Raw genomic sequence first — 20189 nt, 5'->3', positions numbered from 1 at the left:
GACACTGCCGCCAAACAGCGCCGCCGCGCCTTCCGGCCGTCTCCTAGCAACGCGGGGAGCCTTACGGCAGCGCCCGCCCGGGGAGGGTTGCCGTGGCAACGCGGCGTCTCCCTGGCAACGCGGCACCCCCCGCGCGCTTTACGGCGTCGCGCCACCCCCGCCCCGCGCTTTACGGCTGTTGCCGTGGTAACCGCGGGGATTTCGGGCGGATTTGGAGGATTTTGGGTGTTTTTGGGGATTCCCCCGGAGGGTTGCCATGGTAACGCCGCGGGGCGCTCGGTCGTCGTGGCAACCCGGCCTGAGCCGGGCGCGTCGCGCTTTGCGACAGGCGCGCTTTGCGGCCGCCGGGGCGGGGCTGGGGGTGACGTCACTGCGTGTGACGTCACGGCGCGCGGGTGTGTGACGTCACGGGGGTCTCGCGCTCGAGTCAAACAGCCGAATTTGGGGTTTTGGGATTTTTTTTTTTTTTCTTTCTCTTTTTTGGTTTTTAGTTGTTTTTTTTCCGGAGCTCCGGCCGCCCCTCCCCCACCCCCTCCCCCACCCCCCTTACAAAACCCTGATAAGAAATTAATTCATTCGTTCATTAACCCCTGAAGAGATTTTGGGGTCCCTGGGGGGGATTTGGGGTCCCTAAAGGGCTCCTGGGGGTCCCTAAAAGGGATTTTGGGGTCCTTAAAGGAGATTTGGGGTCCCTAAAAGGGATTTTGGGGTCCCTGGGGTGGTCCGGGTGATCCCTGAAGGGTTTTGGGGTCCCTGAAGGGTTTTGGGGTCCCTAAAAAGGGGTTTTGGGGTCCCTAAAAGGGATTTTGGGGTCCCTGGGCAGGTCTGGGTGATCCCTGAAGGGACTTTGGGGTCCTTAAAGGAGATATGGGGTCCCTAAAAGGGATTTTGGGGTCTCTGGGGGGATTTGGGGTCCCTAAAAGGGATTTTGGGGTCCCTAAAAGGGGATTTGGGGTCCCTAAAAGGGGATTTTGGGGTCCATAAAAGGGGATTTTGGGGTCCCTGGGGCGGTCTGGGTGATCCCTGAAGGGATTTGGGGTCCCTAAAAGCTTATTTGGGGTCCCTGGGGGGATTTGGGGTCCCTGAGGTGACCAAAGGGCTGTTGGGGACACGAGGAGGGAACCCCAAAGGGACACTGGGGTGACACTGGGGTGGTTCCTGTCCCCTGTCCCATTACTCCCAGTCCCCCCCAGTATAAACCAGTGACCCTAACTCTCACTCCCAGTCCCTCCCAGTACAAACCAGTCCCCCCTCAGAACCCCTGGATGTGACAATAACCCTCCAGGCTGTCTCAGGGGTGCCCTGGGGTGACACTGGGGTGACACTGGGCAGCTCCTATCCCCTCTCCCATTGCTCCCAGTCCCCCCCAGTCCCTCCCAGTATAAACCAGTGACCCTAATTCTCACTCCCAGTCCCCATTAGAACCCCTGGATGTGACAATAACCCTCCAGGCTGGTGAAGAGGAGCTGTGGGGTGACACTGGGGTGACACTGGGCAGCTCCTGTCCCCTCTCCCATTGCTCCCAGTCCATTCCCAGTCCCCCCCAGTCCCTCCCAGTACAAACCAGTCCCCCCAGTCCCCCCCTCAGAACCCCTGGATGTGGCAGTACGCCTCCAAGCTGGCGAAGAGCACGTAGAGCAGCCAGAGGAGCAGGAAGAGCGCGGCGGTGAGCAGCTTGGCGGGGCGCGGTCCGCCCAGCTCGCCGCCGATGGGCGCGCGGCGCCGGTACAGCAGCACGGCGATGGCCAGGAAGGCGAAGATGGTGAAGAGCGTCACCGGGAAGGCCAGCGTCCCCGGCGGCACCAGGAAGGGCTGTCCCTGCGCCGCCCAGTACACCGCGGCCACCGACCAGGCCAGGCCCAGCCCCAGGAACACGTTGACGGCGTTGGAACCCGTGACGTTGCCGATGGAGGCGTCGGCGCACGGGTCCTGCAGGGCGGCCACGCGGCTGGCGAACGTGTCTGCGGGGACAGCAGGGGACATTGGGGACATTGTGGGGACATTGGGGACATTGGGGACATTGGGGACATGGGGGACATTGGGGACATTGGGGACATTGGGGACATCATGGGGACAGCAGGGACATTGGGGACAGCACGGGTCCTGCAGGGCGGCCACGCGGCTGGCGAACGTGTCTGCGGGGATATAAGGGGACATTGGGGACATTGGGGACATCATGGGGACATCATGGGGACAGCAGGGACAGCACGGGTCCTGCAGGGCGGCCACGCGGCTGGCGAACGTGTCTGCGGGGACAGCAGGGACATTGGGGATACTGGGGACAGCAGGGGTCCTGCAGGGCGGCCACGCGGCTGGCAAACGTGTCTGCGGGGACAGTGTGGGGACATTGGGGACATTGGGGACAGCAGGGACATTGGGGACATGTAGGGACATTGGGGACATTGGGGACAGTGGGGACAGCAGGGGTCCTGCAGGGCGGCCACGCGGCTGGCGAAGGTGTCTGTGGGGACAGCAGGGGACATTGGGGACATTGGGGACAGCACGGGTCCTGCAGGGCGGCCACGCGGCTGGCAAACGTGTCTGCGGGGACAGCAGGGGACATTGGGGACACTGCGGGGACACTGGGGACACTGCAGGGACAGCAGGGACAGCAGGGACATTGGGGACAGCAGGGGTCCTGCAGGGCGGCCACGCGGCTGGCGAACGTGTCTGCGGGGATGGAAGGGGACATTGGGGACATTGGGGACATTGGGGACACTGCAGGGACAGCAGGGACATTGGGGACATTGGGGACATCATGGGGACATTGGGGACATTGGGGACAGCAGGGGTCCTGCAGGGCGGCCACGCGGCTGGCGAACGTGTCTGTGGGGACATTGGGGACATTGGGGACACTGCAGGGACAGCAGGGACATGTAGGGACAGCAGGGACAGCAGGGACAGCAGGGGTCCTGCAGGGCAGCCACGCGGCTGGCAAACGTGTCTGCGGGGATGGAAGTGACATTGGGGACATTGGGGACATTGTGGGGACAGCAGGGACATTGGGGACAGCAGGGGTCCTGCAGGGCGGCCACGCGGCTGGCGAACGTGTCTGCGGGGACAGTGTGGGGACAGCAGCCACAGTGCAGACAGTGTGGGAATATGCTGTCCCCAATGTCCCCAATGTCCCCATGATGTCCCCAATGTCCCTCACCAGGGATGGACGTCCCCAGGGCCACAAAGACGACAGCGTTGACCGAGTCCTTGAGGCTGAAGGTCACTGTCCCTTGCCCTGTCCCTGATCCCATCCCCTCATTCCATGTCCCCACAGTGTCCCCAATGTCCCCTCAATGTCCCCTCAATGTCCCCAGTGTCCCTCACCGGGGATGGACGTCCCCAGGGCCACGAAGACGACGGCGTTGACTGAGTCCTTGAGGCTGAAGGTCACTGTCCCTGATCCCATGATTCCCTGTATCCCCACAATGTCCCCATGATGTCCCCAATGTCCCCAGTGTCCCTCACCAGGGATGGACGTCCCCAGGGCCACGAAGACCACGGCATTGACTGAGTCCTTGAGGCTGAAGGTCACTGTCCCTTGTCCGGTCCCTGATCCCATCCCCTCATTCCCATGTCCCAATGATGTCCCCAATGTCCCCAATGTCCCCAATGTCCCTCACCAGGGATGGACATCCCCAGGGCCACAAAGACGACGGCGTTGACCAAGTCCTTGAGTCCTGGTGTCACTGTCCCTTGTCCTGTCCCTGACCCCAACCCTTCATTCCCATGTCCCTATATCCCAATGATGTCCCCAATGTCCCCTCAATGTCCCCAATGTCCCCAATGTCCCCATGATGTCCCCAATGTCCCCAGTGTCCCTCACCAGGGATGGACATCCCCAGGGCCACGAAGACGACGGCGTTGACGGAGTCCTTGAGTCCTGGTGTCACTGTCCCTTGCCCTGTCCCTGATCTCATCCCCTCATTCCATGTCCCCTCAATGTCCCCAATGTCCGCAATGTCCCCAGTGTCCCCAATGTCCCTCACCAGGGATGGACGTCCCCAGGGCCACGAAGACCACGGCGTTGACCAAGTCCTTGAGGCTGAGGGTCACTGTCCCTGATCCCATGATTCCCTCAATGTCCCCAATGTCCCCAATGTCCCCAATGTCCCCTCAATGTCCCCAATGTCCCCAATGTCCCTCACCAGGGATGGACGTCCCCAGGGCCACGAACACCACGGCGTTGACGGAGTCCTTGAGGCCGAGCGTGCAGCCGAAGTGCGCGGCCAGGTCGCCGATGAGCGCGGTGAGCAGCGCGAGGAGGAGGATGGAGACGCCGAAGGCCGCCCATCCCCCCAGCAGCGCGGTGGGTGGGACGCAGGCGAACAGAACCTTCCAGAACACCGTCAGGAAGTGCATCACGTAGTCGAAGCACGACGGCAGGCGCTCCTCGCGGCCCTCGTCGTCGTCGTCCTCGTCACCTGCGGGGGCACCGGGGAACGGGGGTGACACCGGGCTGGGGTCCCCAGGGGGTGACACTGGGCTGGGGTCCCCAAGGGGGTGACATCAGGACTGAGGTCCCCAAGGCAGTGACACCAAGGCTGGGGTCCCCGAGGGGGTGACACTGGGCTGGGGTGACACCGGGCTGGGGTCCCCAAGGGGGTGACACTGGGCTGGGGTCCCTGAGGGGGTGACACTGGGCTGGGGTCCCCGAGGGGGTGGCATCAGGGCTGAAGTCCCCGAGGTGGTGGCATCAGGAATTAGGTCCCCAAGGCAGTGACACCAGGGCTGGTGTCCCCAAGGTGGTCGCCAGAGGGTGGTGGCGCCAGGGCTGAGGTCCCCAAGGCAGTGGCATCAGGGCTGATGGTGACACTGGGCTGGGGTCCCTGAGGGGGTGGCATCAGGGCTGAGGTCCCCAAGGCAGTGGCATCAGGGCTGAGGGTGACATCAGGGGTGAGGTCCCCAAGGCAGTGGCATCAGGGCTGAGGGTGACACCAGGGCTGGTGTCCCCAGGGTGGTGGCCGATTGTTGAGTCCCCGGGGTGGTGGGTGACACCAGGGTGGAGGTCCTGGGGTGGTGGCACCAAGGAGGTGGCCAAAGGGTGGCCACTGGGGGTGGTGGGAGGAGCCTGAGAGCTTGGGGACACCGAGGAGACCTTGGGGACACCGAGGAGACCTTGGGGACACTGAGGGGACCTTGGGGACACTGAGAAGACCTTGGGGACACTGAGGGGACCTTGGGGACACTGAGGAGACCTTGGGAACACTGAGGGGACCTTGGGGACACCGAGGAGATCTTAGGGACACTGAGGAGACCTTGGGGACACTGAGAAGACCTTGGGGACACTGAGGGGACCTTGGGGACACTCTTCCACCTGTGCTGACAGTGACCCTGGGGACCCTCGGGATGGTGGGGAGACCCTGTGGCTGCTCAGAGGACCCTGAGGGGACACTGGGGACACCTCGGGGACACCATGGGGACGGCAGGGACACCCTGGGGACACCGTGGGGACAGCAGGGACACCTCAGGGACACCATGGGGACGGCAGGGACACCCTGGGGACACTGTGGGGACAGCAGGGACACCCTGGGGACACGGCAGGACCTGCGCTGACGGTGATGGCCTCCAGGAACTGCTCGCGCCACGAGTGGGTGCCGATGACGGTCGCCAGGTTGGTTTTCTTCATCAGCTTGTCCACGGTGTTCTGGGGACATCGGGGGGGTCAGGCCGTGTCCCCGCCGTCCCCTCCCGTCCCTCCCCTGTCCCCAGGGTCACCTTGAAGTCGTAGGACTCCTCGATGACCACCTCGAGGCGCCGGTTGTCGCCCAGCACGGGTTTGCCCATGTCGGCGATGCGCCGCGCCTCCTCCTCCTCGGCCGACAGCTGCCGCTCGCCGTCCCCTGCCGGGCAGGACAGCCGGGGACATCACGGGGACATCGCGGGGCAGGGCGGGGCGTGGGGATGTGGTGTAGGCTTGGGGACATGGTGTAGGCTTGGGGACATGGTGTGGATATGGGGACATGGTGTGGGGACATGGCATGGGGACATGGTGTGGGGACATGGTGTGGTCACGGGGACAAGGAACAGGGACAAGGCTGGGGGACATGGGGACATGGCATGGGGACATGGGGTGGTCATGGGGACAGGGGGATATGGTGTGGATATGGGGACGTGGTGTGGGGACATGGGGACATGGTGTGGGGTTGGGGACATGGCATGGGGACAGGGCGTGGTCATGGCGATATGGGGACATGACATGGGCTTGGGGACGTGGTGTGGTCACGGGGACACGGAACAGGGACAAGGTTTGGGGATATGGGGACATGGCGTGGGGACATAGCGTGGTCATGGGGACATGGTGTGGTCACAGCGACATGGAACAGGGACAAGGTCTGGGGACATGGGGACATGGTGTGGATATGGGGATGTGGCGTGGGGACATGGCGTGGTCATGGGGCCACAACATGGGGACACAGCGTGGGGACACCACAGGGTCACGGGATGTGACACGAGGACACGGCGTGGGACACGGCGACATACACGGTCATGGGGACATCCATGGGGACATCCATGTCATGGACGCGTCCGAGGCCGAGGCCGAAGGCTCCTACCTTGGGCGAGGAGAAGAGCTGCGGAGAGAGGGGAGGGGACAGCGGTGAGACCCTGGTGACCTGGCAGTGACCCCACAGTGACCCCACGGTGACCCCTCAGTGTCCCCCGCTGTCCCCCCGCTGTCCCCGTACCCGAGATGCCACGTTTGAGCCACCGCGGCGTCCCCAGCTCGATGAAGAAATTCTCCTTCTTCTCGTACTCCTCATCGTCCACGATCTTCACCTGCAGTGTCTTCCTGGGGCAGCACAGGGGGACCTCAGCGGCAGCGCCATGGGTCAGCAGCATCATCATCACCATCATCACCATCATCATCATCATCCACATCACCATCATCATCATCATCATCAGCCACCATCATCGTCATCATCATCATCATCAATCATCCATCGTCATCATCATCAATATCATCACGTCATCATCATCCATCTCCATCCAATCATCCATCATCATCATCGCCATACACCATCATCACCATCATCCATCCTTATCCTTAATATCCATCACTGTCCATCATCCATCTATCCATCTCAATCTCCACTCATCCACCATCTGTTATTATTCCATTGTCACCATCATCCATCCTTGTCCTTCACCTCCATCCATCTCCACCCATCATCCATCATCCGTCCATCCTGTTCCTCCTACATCATCTATCCTTCCTTATCCTTCATCTCCATCCATCATCCATCCACCCATCCATCTCCATGCATCCGTCCATCATCCATCCATCATCCATCTCCATTCATCTTCCATCTTTGTCCTTCACCTCCATCCACCTCCATCCATCCATCCATCCATCCTGTTCCTCTTCCATATCTATCCTTCCTTATCCTTCACCTCCATCCATCCATCATCCATCCATCCATCCACCCATCTTCATCCATCCATCCTGTTCCTCTTCCATCATCTATCCATCCTTATCCTTCATCTCCATCCATCTCCATCCACCCATCCATCCATCCATCCATCCATCCATCCTCCTCCTCCTCCCTCTCCCCGCCCCGCCCTCCCGCCATCCCCCTCACGCCGTCTCGTCGTTGCGGAACTCCAGCTCCCCGCTGGTGTCCTCGTAGTCGATGCCGCCGCCGCGCGCCGTCCCCTCCACGGTGCGGAAGGGCACCATGACGGTGCCGCGGGCGCCCGAGCTGCGCACCACCGTCACCTCCACGTGGCCCTGGCACTCGCTGACGCGCACCGAGCGCTCGCGGAACCCGAAGATGCCGGCGTGGTCGTCGTCCAGGATGGTCACCGTGGCCACCAGCGGCGCCACCAGCTTGCCCTTGGGGTGGTCGTCGGAGTCGGCCTCGAACATGCCCTCGGCGTCGCCCACGCGCAGGTTGAGCAGCCGCACGAAGAAGTGCTCGTCCTCCTCGAAGATGTCGTCGTCGATGATGCCGATGGCCAGCTCCTTGCGCGTCTCGCCCGGCTTGAAGATCAGCGTCCCCTCGCTGTACTCGTAGTCCGAGCCCGCCTTGGCCGAGCCGTCCTCGGTGCGGAAATCCACGTAGAAGGTGTGGTTGGCGCCCAGGCCCTGCTGGCACGCCACGGCCAGCGTCACCGAGCCGCAGTTCTCCAGGCAGTGGTACAGGCACGGCTCGAAGAAGATGCGGCTGCACGCCTCGTCCTCCTCCTCGTCCTCGTCCTCCTCGCCGGGCGCCGCCGGCGATCGCCGCGCCGCCTCGGCCGCGTGCTTGCGCAGGACGTTGCCGGCGCCGGTCATCAGCCGCGTGGCCTGGATGCGGTAGAAGGCGCGGCTCTTCTGCTGGTGCACCAGCGCCATGTAGTTGGCAGCGTCCAGCAGCTGCTCCAGCTCCTTCTCGGGGTGCTTCTGCTTGAGCTCCTTGAGGATCTGGATCACCTCGCGGCGGCTCTCGTCCAGCTCGCGCTCCTCGGGCGTGGGCGACGGCGAGGCGCCGGGCTCGGGCTCGGGCAGCGCCGGGAAGCCGCCGTCGGCCTCGGGGTCCTTGGGCGGGCGCTCGGCCTCGGTGCCGATGATGATGCCGCTGCGCGGGTCGGCGCGGTAGCGCTTGTAGACGTACTTGTAGAAGAGCAGCCGCTTGTCGGCCGCCCAGGCGAACACCACGCAGGCCGGGAAGAAGAGCAGCGTGAGGAACGCCTCCCAGACCTGCACCACGCCCGGCGTGATCACCGCCAGGATGAGGTAGAGCCAGATGTAGGCGAAGATGCTCCAGGAGGCCGTGACGAAGAAGACGCGCAGGTGCTTGATGCGGCGGCTCTCGCCCGCCGGGATGGCGTAGACGCACACGGCGATCACCACGAACATGTTGAAGGCGGCGCTGCCCACGATGGTGCCCGGGCCCAGCTCGCCGGCCTGGAAGCGGTGGCCGCACACCTCGATGAGGGACAGCAGGATCTCGGGCGCCGAGGAGCCCAAAGCCATCAGCGTCAGGTTGGACACCGTCTCGTTCCAGATGCGCACCGTGCCCACGCTGGTCTCGCCGTTGGCCTTGGTCACCGTGATCTCCTTCTCGCGCGACGTGATGACCTCGATGGATGCCATGAAGCGGTCGGCGATGATGGACACGCCCAGGAACAGGTACATCATGGCCACGAAGTAGACGATGGCGCGAGCCGCCTTGTCGCCGGCCGCCGGCTCGTCCGGCTGCCACACGGGCAGCAGCACGCCGGGCTGGCAGCGCGCCGAGCCGCGGCAAGTGCCGTTGGGGCCGTCGGGCAGCGCCGAGCCGCCCCGCGGGGTCAGCAGCAGCCAGGCCGCCAGCGCCGGGGCCAGCGCCGCCATGGCGCCTGTGGGGACAGAGATACGGGATATGGGGTGTGGGATATGGGATATGGGGTATGGGGTATGGGGTGTGGGATGTGGGGTGTGGGAAGCCCTGGTAGGGAGGGGACGTGGCAGTCGGGGGTGGGATGTGGGGCTGGGATCAGGGGTGTGGGGCAGAGATCGGGGATGTGGGGCTGGGAAGGACCCATGGGGTCAGGATGTGGGGCTGGGATTCAGGGTTGGGATGTGACATTGGGGTGGATCTGTGGGGACAAGATGGATCTGTGGGTCAGCTTTGGATCTGTGGGTCAGGTTTGGATCTGTGGGTCTGGGATGGATCCATGGGGTGGGAGCAGGCCGCATCTGGGGGGTTTTGGGGTGGGATCTGTGGGTCAGGCAGGATCTGTGGGGTGGGAAAGGGGTGGATCTGTGGGTCAGGGTTATCTGTGGGTCAGGACTGTTCCATGTACCCACCAGGCTCGGGGGGTTTGGAGTGCAGTCAGTGGGTCAGGACTATCTATGGGTCAGGACTGTTCCATTGCCCACCCGGCGCGGGGGGGTTTGGGGTCAGGATGGATCTATGGGGCAGGATCTATAGGTCAGGACTGTTCCATTGCCCGCCCGGCGCGGGGGGGTTCAGGATGGATCTATAGGGCAGGATCTATCCATGGGTCAGGACTGTTCCATTGCCCGCCCGGCACGGGGGGGTTTGGGTTCGGGGTGGATCTATGGGTCAGGATCGATCTGTGGGTCAGGACTGTTCCATTGCCCGCCCGGCGCGGGGGGGTTTGGGGTCAGGATTCTCTGTGGGTCAGGACTGTTCCATTGCCCGCCCGGCGCGGGGGGGTTCAGGATGGATCTGTGGGTCAGGATGGATCTATAGGGCAGGATCCGTGGGTCAGGACTGTTCCATTGCCCGCCCGGCTCGGGGGGGTTTGGGGTCAGGATGATCTATAGGGCAGGATCTGTGGGTCAGGATGGATCTATAGGTCAGGACGGTTCCATTGCCCGCCCGGCGCGGGGGGGTTCGGCTGCGGGGGCAGCGCTGCTCCTGCTTGGCAACGGCGCGGTTTCCATGGCAACGGGGCTGGGGGGGGCGATGGGGGGGAGGAACCCCAAATCCGGCAGGGGGAGGAGGGGCTGCCCTATAGATCGATCCTGCCCCATGGATCAGTGCTGCCCTATGGAGCCATCCTGACCCTATGGATCAGTGCTGACCCACAGATCAATCCTGACCTATGGATCCATCCTGACCTATAGATCCATCCTGCCCCATGGATCCGTCCTGACCTATAGATCGATCCTGACCCACAGATCGATCCTGCCCCATGGATCCATGCTGACCCTATAGATCCATCCTGCCCTATAGTCGATCCTGACCCATAGATCAATGCTGACCCACAGATCCCTATAGATCAATCCCCATGGCTGACCCACAGATCCCTATAAATCCATCCTGACCCATAGATCAATGCTGACCCACAGATCCCTATGGATCGATGCTGCCCCATAGATCCATCCTGACCCACAGATCAATCCTGCCCTATAGATCGATGCTGACCCATGGATCAATCCTGCCCCACAGATCCATCCTGCCCTATAGATCAATCCTGCCCTATGGATCAATGCTGCCCCACAGATCCATCCTGCCCTATAGATCAATCCTGCCCCATAGATCCATCCTGACCTATAGATCGATCCTGCTCTATGGATCAATGCTGCCCTATAGATCGATGCTGACCCATGGATCAATGCTGCCCCACAGATCCATCCTGCCCTATAGATCAATCCTGCCCTATGGATCAATGCTGACCCTATAGATCAACCCTGCCCTATAGATCAATCCTGACCCACAGATCAATCTCCAAACCCCCCACGGATCCATCCTGACCCCATGGATCAGTGCTGACCCTATAGATCAACCCTGACCCACAGATCCATCCCGATGCAGTGGGAATGGGGCGCTGTGGGGCTGTGGGGGGACAGACAGCTCTGCCCCACAAGTGCCCTATAAATGCCCCACAAATGCCCCAGAACTGCCCTATAAATGCCCCACAAGTGCCCCATAAATGCCCTATAAATGCCCCAGAACTGCCCTATAAATGCCCCATAAATGCCCCACTGCAGCCCCACATCTCCCCCCAATTAACCCAATTAACACTCCCCGTTAATTAAACCCCAAACCCCCCCGCGGGGCCGAGGAAGGATTTTCCCGAATCCGCAGGGATTTGCCCCAATTCTCGGGGATTTTCCTCATAATCCCGAAGGATTTTCCCCATTTTCGGGGATTTTCCCCCAAAACGAAGCTCCAGAATTCCCATTTTTCCATCCCCACGACCCCAGGATGGATCCGGCTGATCCCAAATCCTGGGAAATTCCCCCAAAATTGCCATTTTTCGGCCGCCGGAGACCCAAATCCGCCGGTTTTTCCCTCAAAACTGCGGATTTTTTTATTTTTTTTTCCGGCGGATTTGAGAATCAAAAGGATTTGGGGGGAAAAGCTGCGATTTAGGACAAAAGCAAATCTGGGTTTTCCGAGGGGATTCGGCAGCGGGGAAAGGGAGGGGGAATTTTTGGGAATTTTGGGGGAATTTGGGGGAATTTTGGGGGAATTTGGGAATTTTGGGGGAATTTGGGGGAATTTGGGGAATTTTGGGGGAATTTGGGCAAAATCTGGGGGGAAATCTGCAGGAATTTGGGAGATTTGGGGTCAGATTTGTGGGAATCGAGAGGATTGAAGGAAATTCAGGGGAAATTTGGGATTTCAAAGGGAAAATTTGGGAGAATTCGAGGGAAATGGAGGAAATTCGGAGGAGGATTTGTAGGAATTGAGGGAATTTTGGAGGAATTGGGGGAAATTGAGGAAATTTAGGGGAAATTGAGGAAATTTGGGGGAAATTGAGGAAATTTGGGGGAAATTGAGGAAATTTGGGGGGAAATTCAGGGGGAGGTTGGAGGATTTGGAGGAAATTTGGGGAAATTTGGGGAAATTTGCGAGAATTGAGGGAATTTGGGCTCAAATGTGGGGAATTTGTGGGAAAATTCGGGAGATTTGGTGGGATTTGGACGAATTTTGGGAAAATCGAGGGGAATGTGTGGGAATTCGGGTGAAATCAGTGGGAATTTTGAGGGAAAAGTGGTGAAATTCGGGAGATTTTGGGAAGCTGAGCCAAAACGTGGGGAAATCGTGGGAATTCAGGGAGAAATCTCGGTGAATTTGGGGAAAATGGGGGAAATTTCAGGGCTTTTTGGGGGGAAAAATGAGGAATTCGGGAGGATTTGGGGGAAATTGTGGGAATTTCGGGAATTCCGGGGAAGCTGGGGGGGAAATTGAGGGAATTCGGGGATTTTTGGGGAGGAAATCCGAGGAATTTCGGTGGAATTTGGGGGAATTCCGGTGGAATTTGGGGGAAAAAGGGAAAAAATCGGGGAATTCGGGTGAATCCCAGGGAGATTTGGGGGAATTTCGGGAGGAAAAAATGGGGAATTTCGTGGCCATTTGGGGGAAATCCGGGAAAAATCCGAGGGGAGGATTTTGGGGGAAATCCGAGGGGATTTGGGGAATGAAGAGGGAAAGGATCGGGGTGAGGATTTGGGGGAAATTGTGGGAATTTTGGGGAAATTGTGGGAATTTTGGCAGAATGGACTCGCCGCCCCCCCCCCACCCACCTGTTTCCAACCCCAATTTCCAGGAGGAATTTTTTTCCCCAAATTTCGGCGATTTTTGGGGAATTCCGGGAGGGTTTTGGGGGGTCTCGGCTCTCCCCTCCCCCCCCCGTGGGAACGACCCCCCGCCGCCCCTCCCCCCCCCAGCCCCCCGACCCAAATTCGCCATTTTTGGCCCCAAAAGCCGCGGTGGGGGGGAGGGGCGGGGGTGGGGGAGGGGCGGGGGGGGTTCGGGGGTCTCGGGGGGGTTTGGGGTCTCCTCCCCCCCCCTACCTGTTCCCCCTCGGGTCCGCTCCGCCGCGCCGCGCTAGAGATCCATTGGGGGAGGGGCGGAGCGGGGGGAGGGGCGGAGCTGGGCTTGGCCACGCCCACTTCCCACCCGGGAACGCCCCCGGGAGCCAGACTGCCAAAAATCCCCAAAAAATACCCAAAAAATACCCAAAAACTGCCAAAAATCCCAAAAAATACCCAAAACCCCCAAAACAACCCAAAAAATACCCAAAAACCCCAAAAAATACCCAAAAACTGCCAAAAACCCAAGAAATACCCAAAACCACCAAAACCAACCCAAAAACTGCCAAAACCCCAAAACAACCCCAAAAACTGCCAAAAACACCCCAAAAAATACCCAAAACCACCAAAAAACCACCAAAAACCCACAAAACCCACCAAAACACCCCAAAAAATACCCCAAAAAGCACCACAAAAACACCCCAAAAAATACCCCAAAAAATATCAAAACACCCCAAAGATTACCCAAAACCACCATAAAAAAATCAAAAAACCACCAAACCCACCCAAAACCACCAAAAACCCACCAAAACCACCCAAAAACCACCAAAAAAACCCCAAAATCACCCCAAAACCCCCCAACCCCTCCCCCCCCGATTCGGGAAGCCCAAAAATGCCCCAAAAATCCGGGAATTTCGGGAAAGTTTTTATTGGGAATTGAGGGGTTTGGGGTGGGGGAGGGGCGCCCTCCCCCTGCCCTCCCCCTCCCCCTCCCCCTCCTCCCGAGCCTTTTCCGGGATTTTTTCCTCTTTTTTTTCCTCTTTTTTTCCACATTTTTCTTCCACTTTTTCCTCTTTTTCCATCTTTTTTTCCTCTTTTTTTCCCATTTTTTCCCATTTTTCTTCCATTTTTTCCTCTTTTTTTTCCATTTTTTCCCATTTTTCTCCCATTTTTTCCCATTTTTCTTCCATTTTTCCCCATTTCTCTCCCGTTTTTTCCCATTTCTCCTCGTTTTCTCCCCGTTTTCCTCCCGTTTTTTCCGGTTTTTCCAGGTTTTCTCCTCGTTTTTGGCTTTTTTCCCGTTTTTCCACGTTTTCTCCCCGTTTTCTGCTCCTCACTTCCCTCCTCAGCCTCTCCCGCAGCAGCTGCGCTGTTGGCTCCAGGCTGTGCTGGAAAGTGGGGAAATTGGGGAAATTTGGGGGATTTGGGGAATTTTGGGGAATTTGGGGAAATTATGGGAAATTTTGGGGAATTTTTTGGGGGAATTTGGGAAATTTTTTGGGGAAATTTGGGGAAATTATGGGAAATTTTGAGGGAAATTTGGGGAAAATTTGAGGATTTTTGGGGAATTTTGGGAAATTTTGGGGAATTTGAGGGAAATTTTGGGGAATTTTTTGGGGAAAATTTGGGGAAAATTTGGGGAATTTTTGGGGAAATTTGGGGAATTTGAGGGGAATTTTGGGGAAATTTGGGGAAATTTTGAGGGAATTTGGGGGAAATTTGGGAAATTTTTTGGGAAATTTGGGGAAATTTTGGGAAAATTTGGGAAAATTTGGGGAATTTGTGAGAAATTTTGGGAATTTTGGTGAATTTGGGGGAATTTTGGGAAATTATGGGAAATTTGAGGGACATTTTGGGAAATTTTGGAGAAAATTTGGGGAAATTTGGGAATTTTGGGGTTTTTTGGGAAATTTTGGGAAATTTGGGGAAAATTTGAGGATTTTTGGGGGAAAATTGCAGAATTTTGGGGAAAAATACAGAATTTTGGGGAAAAATCACAGAAATTTGGGGAAAAATCACAGAATTTTGGGGAAAAATCACAGAATTTTGGGGAAAAATCACTGGATTTCGGGCTGGGGTGTTCCGGGAATTTCGGGAATTTGGGGAATTTTTGGGAATTTGGGATTTTTTTGGGAATTCTCACCTGCAGCACGTGCAGCCCCCCCAGGCACACCACAGCAATTTCCAAAATTCCATCTCCTGTGAGGTCCAAAGGCTGCAGAGCCAGCAGGGGGGAGGGGAAGCGCCGAGCCCAGAGAGGCAGAAATTGCCCAAAATCGCCAGAATTCGACCCAAAGTACTTGTAGCACAGAAGCTCCTGGAGGAGATCAGGGAGGAAGTTGGAAATGCTGGAGGAAATTGGGAAAAATGGGGAAAAATTGGGGGAAAATTGGGGGAAAATTGGGGGAAATTTGGAGGAAAATTGTGGGAAAATTGGAGGAAAATTGGAGGAAAATTGGGGAAATATGGAGAAAAAATGCGGAAAAATTGGGGAAAAATTGGGGGAAAATTGGGGAAAAATTGGGGAAAAATTGGGGGAAAATTGGAGGAAAATTGGAGGAAAATTGGGGGAAAATTGGAGGAAAATTTGGGTGAAAATGGTAGAAATTCAGGGGAAAATTGTGGAAATTCAGGGAAAAAAGGTGGAAGTTTGGGGAAAAAAGGTGGAAATTCAGGGGAAATTTGGGGGAAAATTGGAGGAAAATTGTGGGAAATTTGGGGGAAAATTTGGGGGAAAATTGGGGGAAAATTGGGGGAAAGTGGAAATTCAGAGGAAAATTGGTGGAAATTTTGGGGAAAATTGGGGAAAATTTGGGGGAAAATAGTGAAAATTTGGGGAAAATAAATTCAGTGGAAAATTGGGGAAAATTTTGGGGAAAATGGTGGAAATTCAGCGGAAATTCAGGGGAAAAAATGGGGAAAAATTGGGGAAAATTGGTGGAAATTGAGGTGAAAATTGTGAAAATTCAGGGGAAATTTAGGGGAAAATTTGGGTGAAAATGGTAGAAATTCAGGAAAAAGGGCAGAAATTGGGGCTGAGCACCTCGGGAAGCTCCAGAGTTTTGGGGATTTGGGGAAAAACTGGGGGAAATTTGGAGGAAAACAGTGAAAATTGGGGGAAAATTGTGGAATAATTGGGGGAAAATTGGGGAAAAATTGGGGGAAAATTGGTGGAAAATTGGAGGAAAATTGGGGAAAAATTGGGAAAATTTGGGGAAAAATTGGGGAAAAATTGGGGAAAAATTGGGGGAAAATTGGGGGAAAATTGGGGGAAATTTGGGGGAAAATTGGGGGAAAATTGGGGGAAAATTTGGGTGAAAATGGTAGAAATTCAGGGGAAAATTGTGGAAATTCGGGGAAAAATTGTGGAAATTTGGGGCAAAAAGGTGGAAATTCAGGGGAAAATTTTTGGGAAAATTGGGAGAAAATTGGGGAGAAAATTGGGGAAAAAAGGTGGAAATTCAGGGGAAATTCAGGGGAAAAAATGGGGAAATTTGGGGAAAAATGGTGGAAATTCAGGGGAAAATTCAGGGGAAATTTAGGGGAAAATTTGGGTGAAAATGGTAGAAATTCAGGGGAAAATTGTGGAAAAATTGGTGGAAAAATTGTGATAAATTGGTGGAAAATTGGTGGAAAATGATGGAAATTTGGGTGAAAATTGTAGAAATTCAGGGAAAAATGGTAGAAATTTGGACTGAGCGCCTCAGGAAGCTCCAGAATTTTGGGAATTTTGGGAATTTTTGGGAATTTTGGGGTTTTTGGGTCCCACCTGGCCGTAGGTTCCCAGCAGGATCTCTGCAGTTCCATCGAAATCCACGTCGCTGACTTTGGCACAAATGACAGAGTCAGAGGAGGAGCTGCCAGGCAGCTGCAGGGGATCAGCCAAACCCAGCCGCAGGATTCGCCTGGAAAACCCCAAAAATATCCCCAAAAAAATCACAGAGAACAAAAATCCTGAATTCCTGAAAAAAAACCTGAGAAAATCCCTGAAATCCCCGAAAAAATCCCCAAAATTCCCGTGATTCTGCAGTGGTTTTTGGTGATTTTCCCCCTAAAAAATCCCCAAAAAATCACAAATCCCCAAAATCCCCAATTCCCAAAAAATCCCCAAGAAAATCCCTGAAATCCCAAAAAAAATCCCCCAAAAATTCCCAAAAAAATCCCCAAAAAAATCCCCAAAATTCCCGTGATTCTGCAGTGTTTTTGGTGATTTTCCCCCAAAAAATCCCAAAAAATCACAGATCCCAAAAATCCTGAATTCCCAAAAAATCCCCAAGAAAATCCCTGAAATCCCCGAAAAAATGCCCAAAATTCCCGTGATTCTGCAGCATTTTTGGTGATTTTCCCCCCAAAAAATCCCCAAAAAATCACAACTCCTAAAAATCCCCAATTCCCAAAAAATCCCTGAGAAAATCCTTGAAATCCCCAAAAAAATCCCCAAAAAATCCCCAAAATTCCCGTGATTCTGCAATGGTTTTTGGCGATTTTCCCCAAAAAAAATCCCCAAAAAATCACAGAGCCCAAAAATCCTGAATTCCTAAAGAAATCCCTGAGAAAATCCCTGAAATCCCCCAAAAAATCCCCAAAATTCCCGCGATTCTGCAGCGTTTTTGGTGATTTTCCCCCCAAAAAAATTCCAAAAAAATCACAGATCCCAAAAATCCTGAATTCCCAAAAAATCCCCGAGAAAATCCCTGAAATCCCCGAGAAAATCCCTGAAAAAATCCCCAAAATTCCCGTGATTCTGCAGCGTTTTTGGTGATTTTCCCCCCAAAAAATAAAAAAAAAAAATCCCAAATCCCCAAAATCCCCAATTCCCAAAAAATCCCTGAGAAAATCCCTGAAATCCCCGAAAAAATCCCCAAAAAAATCCCCAAAAAAATCCCAAAAAAATCCCCCCAAAAATCCCCAAAATTCCCGAATTTCCCCCAAAAAATTCCGAAATTCCCAAAATTTCCCAAAAATCCTGCAATTCTGCAGCGTTTCCCCATTGTTTGGAGATTTTTGGTGATTTTCCCCCAAACTGAGGTTCTGCATGCTTTAATAAAAATCCCACTCTGCCCCAAAATCTGAATTCCCCCTGTTATCCAAAAAGTAAATAATCCCCCAAAATCTCAATTTCCACAGAAAAATCTAAAATCTAAAAAGCCCCAAAATTCCCCCAAAAATCCCCAAAAAATCCCAAATCCCAAAATTCCCCCAAAAAATCCCAAAATTCCCAAAAAAACACCAAAATTCCCCCAAAAAACCCCAAATCCACCGCAGGATCTTCCTGCCAGAAACCTGCAGGAATTGGGGAAACCCTGAGGAGCTCTGCAGGAATTTTGGGAATTTTTGGGGATTTTTTTTTGATTTTTTGGGGATTTTTTGGGGATTTTTTGGGAATTTTTTGGTATTTTTTTGGGAATTTTTGGGGGATTTTTTTGGGAATTTTTGGGGATTTTTTTGGTGATTTTTTCGGGATTTTTGGGGGATTTTTTGGTGATTTTTTTGGAGATTTTTTTGGGATATTTTGGGATTTTGGTTTTTTTGGGGAATTTTAGGGATTTTGGGGTTTTTGGGGATTTTGGGGGATTTTTTGGGGAATTTTTTGGGAATTTTTGGGTTTTTTGGGTGATTTTTTGGGGATTTTTCAGGATTTTTTTTGGATTTTTTGGGAATTTTTGGGGATTTTTTTTGGAATTTTTTGGGATTTTTGGGGGATTTTTTTTTGGACTTTTGGGGATTTTTTGGGATTTTTTGGGAAATTTCTTGGGATTTTTTTGGGAATTTTTCAGATTTTTTGGTGATTTTTTTTTATTTTTTCGGGAGTTTTTTGGGATTTTTTGGGGGGATTTTTTGGGGATTTTTTGGGGGATTTTTTGGGATTTTTTCGGGATTTTTTCGGGATTTTTTTGGGATTTTTTGGGGAATTCTCCTCACCTGTACACCAGAGTTGCCTCCAGGGCGCTGCTCACCAGGAGACTCCAGCAGTCCTCAGGATCCTCTGCGGGAAATTCCATAAAAAATGGGAATTTTAATGGGAATTTTGGGAATTCCGAGGTTTTCCTGGGGTTTTCTGGGGCTTTTTGGGATTTTTGGGAAGGTTTTTTGGGGTTTTTTGGGGATTTTTCTGGGATTTTTGGGGATTTTTCTCACTGTTAGGCAGAGGAAATAATTTTTGGGGTTTTTTTGGGGTTTTTCCGGATTTTTTTGGGGTTTTCCGAGGTTTTTTTGGGGGTTTTCCCGAGGTTTTTGGGGTTTTTTTGGGGTTTTTCTGGGATATTTTGGGGATTTTTCTCACTGTGGGGCAGAAAAAATGATTTTTTGGGGTTTTTTTGGGATTTTTCCAGGGTTTTTTTCAGGATTTTTTTTTGTTTTTTTGGGATTTTTCCAGGGTTTTTTTGGGAATTTTTTGGGATTCCTCACTATGGGGCAGAGGAAACAGTTTTTGGGGTTTTTCTGGGATTTTTCTGGTTTTTTTCCAGATTTTTTTTGGGTTTTCAGGATTTCCAGGATTTTTTGGGGTTTTTTGGGGTTTTAGGATTTCTCACCGAGGGGCAGAGGGAACAGTTTCTTTGGGATATTTTAGGATATTTTTGGGATATTTTAGGATATTTTAGGATATTTTTTGGGTTTTTTAGGATTTCTCACCGAGGGACAGAGGGAACAGATTTTTGGGAGGTTTTTTGGGATATTTTTAGGATATTTTTGGGGTTTCTTTGGGGTTTCTCACCAAGGGGCAGAAGGAACAGTTTTTTGGGAGGTTTTCTGGGATATTTTTGTGATTTTTTGGGGGTTTTTTTTAGGATTTCTCACCGAGGTGCAAAGGGAACAGTTTTTTGGGGTTTTTTGGGATTTTTTTTGGATATTTTTGGGGTTTTTTTAGGATATTTTTGGGTTTTTTAGGATCCTCACCGAGAGGCAGAGGGAACAGTTTTTTGGGATATTTTTGGGATATTTTTGGGGTTTTTTTAGGATATTTTTGGGTTTTTTAGGATCCTCACCGAGAGGCAGAGGGAACAGTTTTTTGGGATATTTTTGGGATATTTTTGGGGTTATTTTAGGATATTTTTTAGGATTTTTTTGGGGTTTCTCACCGAAGGGCAGACGGAACAGATTTTTTGGGATGTTTTTAGGATATTTTTGGGATATTTTTGTGATTTTTTTGGGGTTTTTTGGGGTTCCTCACCGAGGGGCAGAGGGAACAGATTTTTTGGGATTTTTTTTGGATTTTTTT

The 20189-nt window shown here is 53.9% G+C and overlaps 2 protein-coding genes across 2 annotated transcripts; both read right to left on the bottom strand.

The window, feature by feature from the left end:
* Window positions 1-1364: 1364 nt before the first annotated feature.
* On the bottom strand, window positions 1365-13315 carry LOC146422046 (sodium/calcium exchanger 2-like). The gene is made up of 8 exons (XM_085046771.1): window positions 13232-13315; window positions 7575-9315; window positions 6681-6784; window positions 6549-6566; window positions 5713-5837; window positions 5542-5641; window positions 4143-4418; window positions 1365-1961 (listed from the first exon to the last, which is right to left on the bottom strand). The coding sequence occupies exons 2-8, from the start codon at window positions 9308-9310 to the stop codon at window positions 1585-1587; spliced, it is 2736 nt and encodes a 911-aa protein (XP_084902897.1). The 5' UTR covers window positions 9311-9315; window positions 13232-13315; the 3' UTR covers window positions 1365-1584.
* LOC146422045 (uncharacterized) lies at window positions 10191-19525 on the bottom strand (the record flags this gene model as incomplete). The annotated part of the gene is made up of 6 exons (XM_085046772.1): window positions 10191-10379; window positions 13978-14358; window positions 15114-15287; window positions 16740-16875; window positions 18893-18956; window positions 19504-19525. Coding segments are annotated over 6 exons (966 nt in total), but the record flags the coding sequence as incomplete, so codon positions are not given.
* Window positions 19526-20189: the final 664 nt, after the last annotated feature.

This window comes from Lichenostomus cassidix, unplaced genomic scaffold (genome assembly GCF_008360975.1).
Source record: "Lichenostomus cassidix isolate B80296 unplaced genomic scaffold, HeHo_3.0 HiC_scaffold_879, whole genome shotgun sequence".
NCBI classification, from domain to species: Eukaryota; Metazoa; Chordata; class Aves; order Passeriformes; family Meliphagidae; genus Lichenostomus; species Lichenostomus cassidix.
This window is presented reverse-complemented; position numbering and strand designations above follow the sequence as displayed.

What these genes read in the sequence shown, in the direction of transcription:
- LOC146422046 (XM_085046771.1), bottom strand. Translation starts at nt 9,310, where the DNA reads ATGGCGGCGCTGGCCCCGGCGCTGGCGGCCTGGCTGCTGCTGACCCCG. An exon ending in TTCCGCAACGACGAGACGGC is followed by an intron (nt 6,785 to 7,574) that starts GTGAGGGGGATG and finishes GTGCTGCCCCAG; the next exon opens with GAAGACACTGCAGGTGAAGA. An exon ending in GGCCATCACCGTCAGCGCAG is followed by an intron (nt 4,419 to 5,541) that starts GTCCTGCCGTGT and finishes GTGCCCCCGCAG; the next exon opens with GTGACGAGGACGACGACGAC.